Source organism: Salvia hispanica, chromosome 5 (assembly GCF_023119035.1).
Source record: "Salvia hispanica cultivar TCC Black 2014 chromosome 5, UniMelb_Shisp_WGS_1.0, whole genome shotgun sequence".
Classification (NCBI taxonomy): domain Eukaryota; kingdom Viridiplantae; phylum Streptophyta; class Magnoliopsida; order Lamiales; family Lamiaceae; genus Salvia; species Salvia hispanica.
This window is the reverse complement of record NC_062969.1, coordinates 25,528,681-25,542,459: the sequence shown is the minus strand read 5'-3', so window position 1 is coordinate 25,542,459 and position 13,779 is coordinate 25,528,681. Positions and strand designations below refer to the sequence as shown.

At 34.9% G+C, this 13,779-nt stretch overlaps 2 protein-coding genes across 18 annotated transcripts in view; both read right to left on the bottom strand.

The window, feature by feature from the left end:
* Positions 1 to 2,158, bottom strand: part of LOC125191194 — a 3,636-nt gene extending 1,478 nt beyond the window's left edge. For 2 of the 14 annotated variants that reach the window (XM_048088693.1, XM_048088694.1), the window contains exons 1-2: positions 1,493 to 2,130; positions 592 to 629 (exon numbers count right to left, since the gene is read on the bottom strand). In XM_048088693.1, the coding sequence (XP_047944650.1) occupies positions 592 to 629; positions 1,493 to 1,754 (300 nt within the window). In that variant the 5' untranslated portion in view covers positions 1,755 to 2,130. Of the gene's footprint in view, positions 1 to 237; positions 655 to 1,492 lie in introns of those variants that run through there. The other 12 variants (XM_048088699.1, XM_048088701.1, XR_007171062.1 and 9 more) reach the window with 11 other exon arrangements.
* Positions 2,159 to 5,242: 3,084 nt separating this feature from the next.
* On the bottom strand, positions 5,243 to 13,391 carry LOC125188626 (transmembrane protein 184A-like). 4 transcript variants are annotated; one of them, XM_048085587.1, is made up of 8 exons: positions 13,147 to 13,391; positions 12,778 to 13,001; positions 12,466 to 12,670; positions 9,710 to 9,783; positions 8,631 to 8,780; positions 7,688 to 7,973; positions 5,910 to 6,143; positions 5,243 to 5,819 (listed from the first exon to the last, which is right to left on the bottom strand). In XM_048085587.1, exons 3-8 carry the CDS (start codon positions 12,610 to 12,612, stop codon positions 5,454 to 5,456), a joined length of 1,257 nt encoding a protein of 418 aa, XP_047941544.1. In that variant the 5' UTR covers positions 12,613 to 12,670; positions 12,778 to 13,001; positions 13,147 to 13,391; the 3' UTR covers positions 5,243 to 5,453. The 4 variants fall into 4 exon arrangements, with proteins under 4 accessions (XP_047941544.1, XP_047941545.1, XP_047941546.1 ...); XM_048085588.1 differs by having other exon boundaries at positions 12,778 to 12,932; XM_048085589.1 differs by lacking the exon at positions 12,778 to 13,001.
* Between the last annotated feature and the right edge of the window lie 388 nt (positions 13,392 to 13,779).

Sequence of the window (13,779 nt, the reverse complement as noted above, 5' to 3'; positions counted from 1 at the left end):
TGTTTCTTTTTGCATATTCTAAAGCAACAAAAAACAGGGATAATACTATCCTTATCAAAGTTACAATAGAAATCCACATTTTCAGAACCTATTTCCCTTGGCAGTCACAGCAGCAGATTTATAATTTTATCACATCAGATGCAGAGTATTCTTTCACCTATAATTCTATATAAGCAAACCAAGCATTCCACCCAAGAGGCAAAAGTTCAAAGCAGCTGGCTAAACAAGATGGCAAAAGGAGATAACCATAGTAAACCACATTAGTCTAAGAAATATAGCTAAAAGATAAAAACAAAAAATTTGTTACTAATTATTCTTCTTGTTACAGCCCCACTTCACCTTCTTAACTATATGACATACACCGGTTGCACTCATCTGATAGTTTCAACAGAATCACTGTTTATCAATTATTACAATTACATCAAGTACTGCAAACATGTAGATGTAGAAGAAAATTGGCAGGGAATCAAGACCAAGTTTGAGTCTCATTTTGAAGCTACCTATCCACCACCATGCCATTGAAAATTTATAAATCACTATTCACTACAACATAAAAGGAAAACTAAGCTGATATACCAAAAAGTTCCAAACCTGGTTATAGTCTTCTATCACGTCTGAATCGTGTGCACCTGACTTACAAATGAGAATCAAAACCTTTGGAAGCAGTCTTCCATTAGCTTGCTATGATCATATGGAATAGGAAAATGTACATACTCCACATGATTTATGAGCATCAAAAAATAAGCCATACCATTCTTTAGTTTTAGTAGGGATTCCCAAGGCCAGACAGAGGCAATGAAAAACTCATAAAAGACAAAAGATTGCACACTTCTTATGCACTATACATAATGTATAAATGGTCCATTTGCTTTACATAATTGATAAGATACTTAATCCAGTACTTCAACTTGAATGGTAGAAATTATCAAAGGCCTTGACATAACGCAAAGTTCCAACCCACCTTAGTAAACAATTGATTAGCCTATACCAGTTTTATCTATCTAAATTAACACTAATACTACTCAAGATTAAAGACCACAATGCGTTTAAACATGCATAATTCAATCATAGAATAAGGATAGAATCAATCAATCCCTTCACAATTTGATTAAAGAACTCAACAGCATCACTCCAGGTGTCTTTTGCTTCTTTCTACTCAATGTAACTGAACACGAGCAACTCATAACAAAGACACCAGACACATCATATAAAAACAGTCGAATTAATCCAAAGACATCACACCAACAATGTACACGATCGATCAGGAATCGAATCATATTGAGTGAAGAAATAATCGATAACAAAAACAGGGAGGCAATATCACACACAGCTAAGCTAAAACAAGGAATTTGGACAATTGGGGGTTTCCAATATGATCAGGCATCGAAATGCGGATTGCAGTCTTTGGAATAAAAATCATTTTTCTCAATAAGAGCTCTCAACTCATCAAAACAAAACTCGGAACTATTAGGATCACTGGACGGCGACTCACCGGAAGAATCGAGAGTCTTGGGCTGCCGCAGGCACAAGCAACACCACCCACCGCTTCTGCCCCAACTCCGTGAATTCACATAAACGCCACTCTGCTTCTGCTTCCGCTTCTGCTGAAGCAGTTTCTTGCTCTTCCTCAACCGAAAGAAGGCCGGCCTTTTCCCCTTACTCCCACACCTCTTGCACCTCCACTCTCTACCCTCTTCATCGCCGCCGTTGATTCCTCCGCCCTCATCAGCCTCCGCCCGATCTCTATCAGACATCAAAATCGCTTCGCTGATCAAGAGAATCACGAAAACGACGTCGCGGCAACATGTGGCGGCAGCATATGATTCTGTGCGAGTCAAGGAATTCAATTCTTCCGATACGTACCAAAATTGACAATGGCGTGTATTAATCAAGGAATTTTCAGTTGAATTGTGATCATAAACAAAAACAAGTGAGGGAAGAAGGAGGGTAGAGAGAGAGAAAACGAGTCGTCGTGTTCCACAAAGGAATTGTATGGCGTCGAATTGCCGAATTGGATTTTACAGATACTGCTTCCATACAAGTAGGTTTTCTTCCAAAGAGAGTTCGTATCATTTGCACATCATATTCTGCCACGTGTCATCATAAAAATTGGTACCAAAATTCATAAAAAATAAAATAAAAATAAAATAAAAATAAAGTTTTGATCTTTGCAATTATGAGCATTCAAATTCATAGCTAGGTTGTGTTTGCGCTTTCTCATGATTTTACTTTTGTTCTTGATTTTTTTAGAATGTGGATCATAATTATTTGGGAGATATTGCTCTTTCCTTTTCAAGCATTGCAACGAATAAGTTAGCATGCCCAACGCTAACCGCCATCTTTATCAATTAATTATCTTAATTATTGATTATTGTTAATATCAATGTATAATAATTAGTAGTATTATCGTAAATTGACTAATGACTCCGGTCTCCAAATGTAACTACGAGCTTTCCTCAATAATATAATATTGGCAGAGGTCCACATTTTCATCCACTGTATTTCTTTATTAGTTGAATGCAACCAATTTTTTTTTTCTCTCCGTCCATTTCTTGTTCACTTATTATAGGTCTATTTTGATTTTACGAGTATGTGTTTGTTACTTAATATTCTTTTTTCACAAAAATAAATCTAATTTTCATGTATATAGACATATAAGATATAAAAAATAATCTTACCTATTGAATTAAGATATGAACGGAATAGATTGCATTTTATAGTAGGAGTAATTGATCTGCATTGTAGGGGCATTATTGTCAAACATAAATATGAGATTAATTAAATTTGGTGGAGCGAGATTTTAATCAAATGTTTGTTTAATCATAATATTGTCCAATAAATGTACCTAAACTATCTTTAACTGGATGATAAAAACATGTTCGTTCATAATAGAAGTTTTATTACATTATATTCTGGCATGAAATAACATATCTCAACATAATTAGAAGAAGGAATTTTCCTTATATATTGTAAAATATTACTTAAATTGCAATGGATATTAATCATATTATGATGTACTGTACTACAATATTGCAATGCATAATTAATTATTATACTCCATTTGTACAATACATATGCCAGTCAGGCTTAGCGAATAGCCCAACTATTAGCCTAGGCCCACTCTGAGCCCAAACACCCAAGCCCATTTAGCAAGAGTGTGCTGAGTCTTATGATTTTTTTATTCTTATTCGGAAGAAATTGCATGCAGCTCTCCCAACCGTGCGCAATTATACAAAAATATCAAATAGGAGTATTAATTGATTCCAATTAATGTTAATTAAATAATTTAACTAGGGTTGATTATTTTTAAACATAAATTATAGTTTATCAATCTTAATTAAGATAACTATAATTACAATTTAATCTGGATGGATGCATCACGTATCCGAATATTTGTTAGTTGAGAGTTTATTTTCATCATTAATTAACAGAAATAAAATAAAGCTAGTTTAGAAGGAATCATAAAAGTTGCAGCAAGCCAAATGGTTAAAGCAAATTTGTATCTAATCCAACATCATGATGTCAGTTGTATTATTTAGTTGATTTGTTGTTGGATGACAAACCTTTGAATTATTAAACAAGAGAAAGAGTTTGCAATGATCAAGTCAAGTTGTAAAGAGCAAAAAATAATAAAGTTAGAATTAGTCTATTGCCTTATCACACACTTTGAGCTACCTTTTCCAACTAATGCACATAAGCATAAGGAGTAGACCAACTATATATAAGCCCCATCTACAAAGCATACCTCAACAATTTTACAAATTATAATAAATCGAATTAACGAGCTTTTTTCGAGCCGAGCTAGCCAGCATGCGGTGGCCGATGCCTTGCCGATCAAGGAAGAATTTAATGAGGACGGAGTCGAGGATGGACATCGAGGAGATAGTGAAGATGAAGCTGGAGAGAATCGAGGAGGAAGAGGAGACGAGCCGAGAGGGGAATGGCACGATGATTAAGCTTCGAACGGAGTCGAGCAAGGTGAGAAAGAGTGATTCGGTTGTCAAGATTGGGAAGGCTTTTGGTTCAAAACGGAGGTTTAAGGATTCATATGTTATATTCATGAATGGATTTGCTTCAAAGGGCGGTCTTGGTGGAATCCCTAGATATTAATTTCATCACTATGCTTTTATTTAATTTGTATATAATTTTTTTCGATTTAGTAACTTTAAATTTGTTACTACTGTTGTTGATCTGTATGGTATTTCTTGATCTAAACTTGGTTGAGTAGTATTCACGAGATATCATTTTCAGTTGGTGGATCAATGGCTTTGTTTCTAGTCACGAGGCGTTTACTTTTGAAAATTAATGGCCTCTTATGATATTGACATTAATAGATTTGATCCTTTTTCAGTTTTTCTTCTTGGTGCACATGCAAACAAGACTTTGTAATTAACCTTGGATAAGGATAAATTGTCAAATAAATCAAGAAAGATGTCGAATTTTAGCTCATCATATATTTTTCACAAGATGAAAATTTTGCAATTATTCAGCTTGTTTATTTTACAGCAAAATAAGAAGATCTTGAATATGTGTATCACATGATTGCGCAGTAAATCAAATATTGTCGTTTTGTTGACTGTTGTTTTGTCCATGTATTCAAGATCGATCACCACATCATCTCTTATTTTGCCGGAAAATAGACCGATGGAATAATTGCAAACTTTATCTTTTGTCATTTAATTTTCAGATTTTGAAAAAGTGTATAACGGACCAAAATTTGATCATCTTTTATGCTTTATTTCCAATTTGCCCATATAGCATAACCTGGAAGCACACACAAAGATAGATTAAAACTTGGTAAATTTCTGAAAACCACACAAAGATAAATTAAAACTTTGCAATACTTATTCCTACCTCATTTTGAGTGTTGGTGAGATTTAACTTTGGACCTTTTACCACAGTAATAACCACGCAACTACTAAACTATATCATCCCCAGAAAGCTATTTATCTATAATAAATTTAATAAAAATAAATCACATCATCAACTTGCAAAGACATGGTATCACTATAAGCTGGGCCCAAAGTAGAAACTTAAAAGAATCAAAGAAGTATTAAGATCACCCAATTATGTTTAGTTTGTCACGTTTATTTCAAAATACAGAATATGGCAGAAGTTTTTCACCGAAAAGAGCGTGAGATAAAGAGTCTGATGAAGAAGTTTGCAATACTCTAAAAAGAGACAAAATCGAATACTTATCCAAAAATATAAGCAGATTAGATGTGTGATCACTGCTCAATCGTTTTAGAAAGTAAAGGGTAGTAAGAATATTCATCAAACAAAAGCAAGAAATATTAGTTCCGAAACAATCAAGAAGACAGTCAACCAACAATGTAACCTCCTCCTATACGAAATGTCAAAACATGTCTCTACAACAATTATATGTACATATCATAATGCCAGCAGATTCTAGGAACATACACGGCATTCAGATGCTCTACAGATCGCAGCCGTCACCTTGTCTCGGATTCATTAGCTGCTGGAACCTCTGCTGAGTAACTAGACATGTCTATGTCAACAAGTGAAAGATCATACGGCACAGAGTCAGCATTCGATGTATCCATGAGCAATGAAGAGTCTAAAGCCTCCAATTTTAGAGTATCTGGTGCAGCATCTGAAGTTTCAGGAGTTCTACTCCCCGACGATGATACACTGGATAATTGCACATCTTCCAGCTTGTTCCCATACATGTTTTTGTTTCTTCTAACTGTATCCATTTCAAGACCAGTTGGGACAAACGTCCGTGCCCTGTACTTTCTTGCTCCATCTTCACTCTCACTAGGATTGTACAGCACATAATCATGATAGGTAGGTGCAAACTGTGCAAAAATTCCAGATGCAGAGTGTGAGAATACATTTAGTACGAAGCATGAATTCCATTTGGATGAAGCCATCAACCTTGATCTTACCTGGTGTACAGTATCATGGTAAAAGTCATTCAATTTCAAAGCATGGGCAAGGCTTGCAGTAAAGCCGAAGTTTGTGCCGATATTTGCACCAGAATACTCTTGGTAAGGGAAGGCATATAGATGCCCAATGGCTGCAATAAGCATCTCCACACAGATTATAAAATTTTGAAATTCTGCAGCTTCTGTAGTATCCTTAATTAGTTCAAACTTGGCAGCAAGAAAAACCAGAACACCCTGTAAGAGAAAATTCATCATGATGAAGCACACAAGATAGGTTATCAAGCACATAGCAACACCAGTTCCAAAATAACAGCAACCGAGAAGAAAATACAAGCAACTTTGAAATCTAAGGCACCCCATTGCAATCCAGAAAAGGTCAAAGCAAATGTGAAACAATAGGCAAGCCACAGAAAGTGACTAGAAACACGACAAAAAAAAATGCTCTAGTTACGATAGTAAACATTAAACACAAGCCCCCAATCCCAGCATCTACCACAGCACTATGAGATGGATATGATATAATTCTTTTGAACCTGATGACAAGACTCATGGTTTACTCTATACTCCAAATATAATTCTACAGATGAGGAGATAGCATGGAAGTGATGGTGGCCACATAGAGATAGGCTAAATGTGATTATCATTAATCAGAAAAGATATGAGAAAATACATAGGATAGCAAGAATGATACTGCATCTGAAGTAGAAGCATGTGTAAGTACAACACAACGTTATCTACCATGAATCCATAATTCAGTTAGACACCTCTTTTCATCATCAGGAGTCTTAGATTTTGAACATATATACTGTGATTATATTTATAGCTAGCTCACTGGGTTTTGTACTTCTGTTGATGGCTCAGAGTAACAGAGACACACATCTTGACTTGTGAGTCTATTTGATGAGTATGCAAGAGTAATAATAGGAAACCAGAGAACAGTTGAAAGACTAGTCACGTATTCATTGAGTCACAATTGAAACAAGAGATCAATGCATAATAAAGAAAACATATTACAAACAAGACAGTTTCCTAGAAGTTTCTTCCTTCCAAGCAATTTTCTGCCAAGTCTGTAGATGTTTCATCCTAAGTAACAACTTCATCATTTTTATACTAACTGATCCTATGGTCCTAGAGACAGTTTAATAAAAGACTGGTCTAAGAGAACCCCTAAATAAACAAAACAACTTAATCGAATAAGATATAGCAACTTATACACTACTAATACAATTAACTTAATATCTGATAATAAACATAAGAATACCTAAACTGAAAGATGTCAAAAGGAGAAGGATATAGTTTTCTCATTAGCTTCTTTCAGCCTAGCGAAATAACCCCAACTCTTATGGAGAAGTTTTAACATATTTAAACGTCAACTATTTGTACTGGCCTAAGGGCAACCTAATGCAACACTCTGAAGTATGAAGTTATGAACCCTTAAATAAATAAAACAGCTTAAGATTCCAATAGAAACTAATAATATAGTTATTCTGCCAATCCAATCAGTAACAGCAGATTGATTCCTAACAACATGAGACAGAAAAAATATTCAGTCATGTCCCATACCATCAGACAAATGAACAATTAAAAGACATCATTTACAAGTAAATAAAAAACTATAAAAGGGATGTGGACATTCCATTGGCAGACAACATCAAATGCAAGTTCAAAACAGATATATGTTGGGGACACCCAAGTAAAAGATAAGGACATCTGCAGGTGAAAAGTAAAGTAACAAGGAATGTTTCAACATAGCATTAGAAGCAATGTTCTGATCTTACCTGCCAGTATGTAAGAAATACTACAGATTTGATTATAATGAACTTGGGAACAGGATTGAATGGCTGAAGTAACTCTCTGCAAGCTACATAAAACAAGGCCAACGCATAAAGTGCCATCGAGTATGAGATGGTATAGATAATGGTGAGGTAGAGATATGATTGTAGTGGATTGAAGTTTCCATCTTCATATTTCCCTTTCGCGTAAAGCATTAAGGTAACAATGACTAAAATGGGCTTCAAGATCACAAACTGCAGACATCCTTGTTTGCACCTACGTATAAAACGCCTGTACAGCATAGCAGCCATAGGTTAACTAAGAACATAAGGAAGCTCAACATTCTCATGTGCAGCATGTATAGGGCAATATCCGTTCCATTGAAAATTTCAGAGGTTCCAAATAATACAGCATAAACAAAATTTGAAGGAGAATTCATTAAGGATGACTGAGCAACTGGACAAAATTAATAATTTTTCATAATGATGAAAAGCAACAGTATGTAAAACAAATTACAAAAACAGCTACACAACTTACTGACCAGTGGCAAGTAAATTAGGCAATCCAACAATGATCAAGTTGAAAAACTAGCTATTAAACTATTCTTGAAAAATTGAAGATAAATAAGCCAATATTTCTTAGAAATTAAATAATTAGTATCTGCTGCATCAACAAATTAACCAATGAAATACCTTCTAATGTTGTAGTCTTAGAATATACAATTTGACGGAACAAAAAAGAATTCAATGATCAAGTATATAACCGAGTAGATAAACTTACTCTCAACCTCCCTCCCCCCCCCCCCCCCCAATCAGCATAAAATACTAATACACACTAAAATTGAAAGAAAATAAACAGATGGTATAATGGATGATCTTGATGCCTACACTAAATACTTGTCCCCACTCAAACAATTTATATTTCCATGGATTACTAGCAGTGACTTACCCATCCAAAGGAATTGGAGGAAAGCAACACGTCATTAGGCACCAATTTGGCTGCAGAACTTTGCCAGACAGACTTACGACAACAGCTCCTGGACCACCAACCCATGCTAGGCACAGTGACAAAAAATTATAGATGACCCATGCTTCGTACCTTCAAAAGACAAGCACATTAAGAACAATCATATTCATCCCATTAAAAAAGAATAGTCATATTTTATGGATCAAAAAATCTAAAAACAGCAAGCAGATTGGACCAATTACGTAATTTGAAGAATGAGGTTTGAGAAATACCTAGCAAGGCAAAAAATAGTACTCCCACTGTTCCATGGTAATAGAGTCGTTTTTTTTCATTTTGGGACGTTCCACCATAATAGAATCATTTCTGTTTTTTGGCAAAAATTAACACATTTTCTCTTTCCTACTATATTCACTTATCACTTTATTCTCTATCCTAGTTTTTATCTATCCTCTTAACACACTAAACATCTATTTCTTAATGCTTAATCTCTGTGGCAAAAAGAAACACCTCTGTTAAGAACTGGGGGCTAATGGAAAAGAGGACCATATAACAATAAATACAAAAGTTCATCAAGGCAAGGAATACTTGATGGGTATGCAATTAAGGAATTTTATAGGAAGACTAAAGAAAAATAATATAGGAATGACTTTTATGCATAACTAATGTTCTCTCAGTAGGAATTCTAAAAACATTAGTAATGTTCTCTCAGTATGACTTTTATGCATAACTAATGTTTCAAAAAATAATATAGAAAAATAATATAGGAATTCTAATAAAATAATGTATGAGGAATTTTATAGGAAGACTAAAGAAAAAGAATGACAGAAGAGTCAAACAAATACAAAAATGACTTTTATCCCCAAAAAAGGGAATGAAGGTCAAAGGACATAGGGCAATAATGTTATGCTGCTTATGCAATCACCACTCTTAGGTACTTACTAACAACCATTTGTTTTTTAAGAAGCGATCATAATATGAATCTCATACATATTACCCATATTGTGTAAATATAAAGAGAGATTCAAAAAAACAAATAAAGAAATGTCCTCAACCATACTTACATTTCTCTTATAGAATTGAAGTAAATTGTGCTTTTGTTTAGGACCAGAGATAAGAAAGACATCAATGCATAAACCTGTTAGATAACCGATATCAAGATGGTCAGGACACTCAACCAACATGATAAAGGGAATTTGAAATATGTCCAGTTCAACCTCCAATCAAATAAATCAACTACTTTTTTCTATTTTGCTTCAGGCATGAGCACAAGAATGAAATATAGAAATATCAGATATAATGGCATTAGCATAACAAGTACAGAAATATTTGGAAACTAGAAGGCCATAAGAATGTGGAAACTAGAAGGCCATAAGTTTGTCTTTAATTATTAGAAGTCTTATCCTTATATAGTACTAGAAGTCAAGATTCCTTAGTATTTTGAGAGTCCTATAAATAAGTTCACATAGATTTTAGAGGAATGGCAAATCTTGAATTTAGTAAAAGGGTGGTATTACACTGTAGGGCCTCGTGAGAGGATTAGCCTCACAAGAGGATTTTTTTTTGTTTCGTTTAAATTAATATCTCAATATATTTTCTGTTCGTCCTTTTCGTTCCAACTTTTCTCGCCTCTTTTCTCTAACACAGGCATGACATCAAGAACAAGGTTCACGATTCAGTCAGTTAAAGTTTCATCTTGATATCGGGTGTCTACAATAATATGTATATTTATAAGTTTACATGTGCTGTTGGAAGGATCTTTCTCTAGTTTAGGAGTTTTTTTAAGGAATTTCAGTTAAGACTTGCCATCAATCATTTAGACAGTGATCCCCGATTCGAGTTCCTTAATATTAAGGTTATAAAGATCAACGCACCTTATGTATCACAGTTACCGAAATATTCTAAAATACTGGTCACTCAAAAACAGGAGCCTTATCCTTTATCCTATATCAGATCTGTTATAGACATTCCTAATACTGCTACTTAAGTTTTTTCTTACTGATTGATTAAGTTACTTAGGTTAGAAGAATAAAAGGATGGAACAGCCTTCTGTTTTCGGGGCCCTAGTTTCCTTTGGTTATTAAATAATAGAGTTAAGTCAGTTAGAGGTTCCTGAAAAGTTACCCTACTTGAGTCAACTGATATCTGCTTTGAGCAGCCGGATCCGTTCTTGTCGCTCGTGACAGGTTCCACAAGCTCTTATTTTTCTTTTCTTTTTATATTTTTCCTTTTAATATAAAGTTTCATTTGAAAGTCCTTTTCATCTTTAAATACCCTTCACATTATCAATTTGCCCGAAATTCAGATGCAAAAAAAGATGAAGAAGATGATAGTGAAGGGTGTTGACTGGACAATTGATTGCATTTTCATCAGTAAATAGAATCGAGAAGGTGCTGCTGCAATATTTCTTTTTCTAGGATTGCTGCCTCTGAAAGACGTCAGCACAGTGGTAGTTCCTTCCATTTATCATTGCATAGAAGCAACTGGAGAACTCCTGCAAGCCATGTCAGTCGCGCCAAAACAACTGTGAGAACTCCTGCAAGGCACTTATTCCTCTCCGTGATAGGCACTTGTCTCTCTCCCTGAGACAGCAGCGCCAAATCTCTCCTCTTCTTGAGACAGTGCTTGCACAGCTACCTGTGTGTCAATACTATCAAGGGCCCGATGCTTGTCCAACTCATGTAGCAATTAAAAAGAAGCTTATAGATCCTCCATAGCCAAAAGTTGTAGACAATGCACTTGACTTATATGTGAATTGGAGACATCATCTTTAAATGGACACTTCATTGCCAATTTCTCTCTTTCTTTTGAGAGGTGTGTGCCATAGTTCTATGATTTTTTTATCAGAGATGTGAGTAAAACTCAAATTGAAAGACGAATACGGCCCCAAAGTTCACCGTGTGTCACATAATGGAGAAAAAGAAAATTGGGGGGTCGTAGTTCGTAACCAGGAGCTCAAATCCTCTGAGCAACATTCCCCCTAAACCAAAGGTTTAAAAGTGCTCTGTCCTATCCATCAGACAATGTGATTCCGAAGGAAACGGTCTCCATTTCTATTGCTTGGTATTTTTAATAAAACGGATCTATTAAGTGAAGGTGCGGAAAGAGAGGGATTCGAACCCTCGGTAAACAAAAGCCTACGAACTTTCATGTGTATTGCAATTTAAACATGGGTGAAAATGGAATTGGGGGGAACGTCTTTGTACTGGATCCCTTTTTCATGCCTCATTTCAAAGGAACCTCAAAGTTGCTTATTTCATTATATTCCATCAGATTCGGAATTGTCTTTCAGTCGAAGGCAGGATTAAGTGTTCATGCAGTCAAGCATTGGGCCGCCTTTTTAAACTTTTACCTACACAGTAAGTTTCTTATTATAATATTATTACAAGAACCAGTTTGTCCAAGAACCTATGTTTAAATTGATAACAAGAATCATTTTGTTTTTAAGGCTTTTCCAACGACATGACATATTAATTAAACTTAGTTCTAACAGTTAATTAATTGTTGAACTGTATGAATTATACCTTGATATTGTTTATGATGAGAATTGTAAGAGTCGTGTTATGTTAACCCACAAATCCAGTTAAACAACCAAAGTTTCATGCTCAATAGATGCCTAGCATCCGAGAATTTACAAACCTTGGTAGCTGAAATAAAACCCTGTATGACAACACAACACACTCTCCCAAAGTCTTCCAAATAAAGTAATTTAGAAACACTATATAAAAGAAAGTAGCCAAATAACAATTGTGAACTATTAGCAGCAGCAAGAACAGCAAAGCCAAGCAGTAAGTGCAACATAGAGCAGTAAGATACTTACAGGAACCATGAAGATGATTCGGACAATGTATCTCTGATATGTGGGCTCAGTATAATTCAAAAGATGCTTGTAAATGTGGAGAACTGCCAATGCCATTGCGCCAATTGTACAAGGCAATGCTATCAGTATGTAGTATATTGGCCCCATCCTCTATGCAGACACTAAACGTCAGTCACTCAAATGACGCTCTTCTCCAAGAGAAATCCTAATCGATTAACAAACAGCAATCGTTTATGTGATGGTACAAAATTAATAGAGAAAGGGTAGTTCAAAATCTAAGAAGCGGATAACATATTATCACATAAGTACTACCTTAATGCTTGAATTCAGTACTTCCCCAATCCGGCTGCTGATTTGGAAAACCTTTTATTGCAATACACCAATCCAACTATTTTCTCCGAATCCCTTTTAAAAATGTAAGAACCCTAATCCCTAACAGAAGTGGGTATAGGTTCCCACAGCAGAAACTGGCATTGCACACAGTGATCAGAGGCTGGTTCATAAAATTACTATAAAAGCATCCAATTCAGTCGAGACTGCGGGAAATTATGGAAAATCTTAAATGGGTTCCGGAAAGGGCAACATAAAGAGAAATACTGTCGCCACAAGTATAAAATGAACAACGCTGCCAATCTTGCAGATCAAATTGAACATAAAACGAAAAAAAAATCGTGAACTCACATAATCGATGTAATCGACGAGGAGAACCGGTAATTGTTCGCAAAATTGGTAATGAGATGTCGAGCGAACAAACAGTGAAATGATCGGAATTGAATAGAATGAACTGGGATTGGATTAATCAATCAAGGGAAAGAACAAATTCTTGCGCTGTAAATGAATGCTAGCGGGAGAAGACACCTCGTGACAGACTGGCACTAATGGCGGCTTCAGATTACGTAGATTTTTCTGCTGTGCTTAACAAAATGGATTCTTTATTGTTCGAGTAGTGATATCGAAAAATAAGAGAAAAAACTAGTAAGATAGAAAAAAATGAGATTTATTTTTCAATAGGAAATAGGTAACAAAATGATAATTATTAGAAAAGTTAATAGAATTTAGTTCCTTTTCTTTAATGAAGAATTGGTGGCATTTCACTACAGTTTAACTAATAATAAATTAATAAGGAGTAATATTCAATGGCATTTGCTGCTCTATGAAAAAAGTGACACTTTATAGTCCATAATCATAATAATTCACGTTTCATAACTTTTCATAAAATAACTTAGAGTAAAAGCTAAAATTGGTCCTGAACATATGGCTATTTTACGTTTTTGGTCCTAAACATTATCTTTTGGATTTTGTGGTCCTGAATAT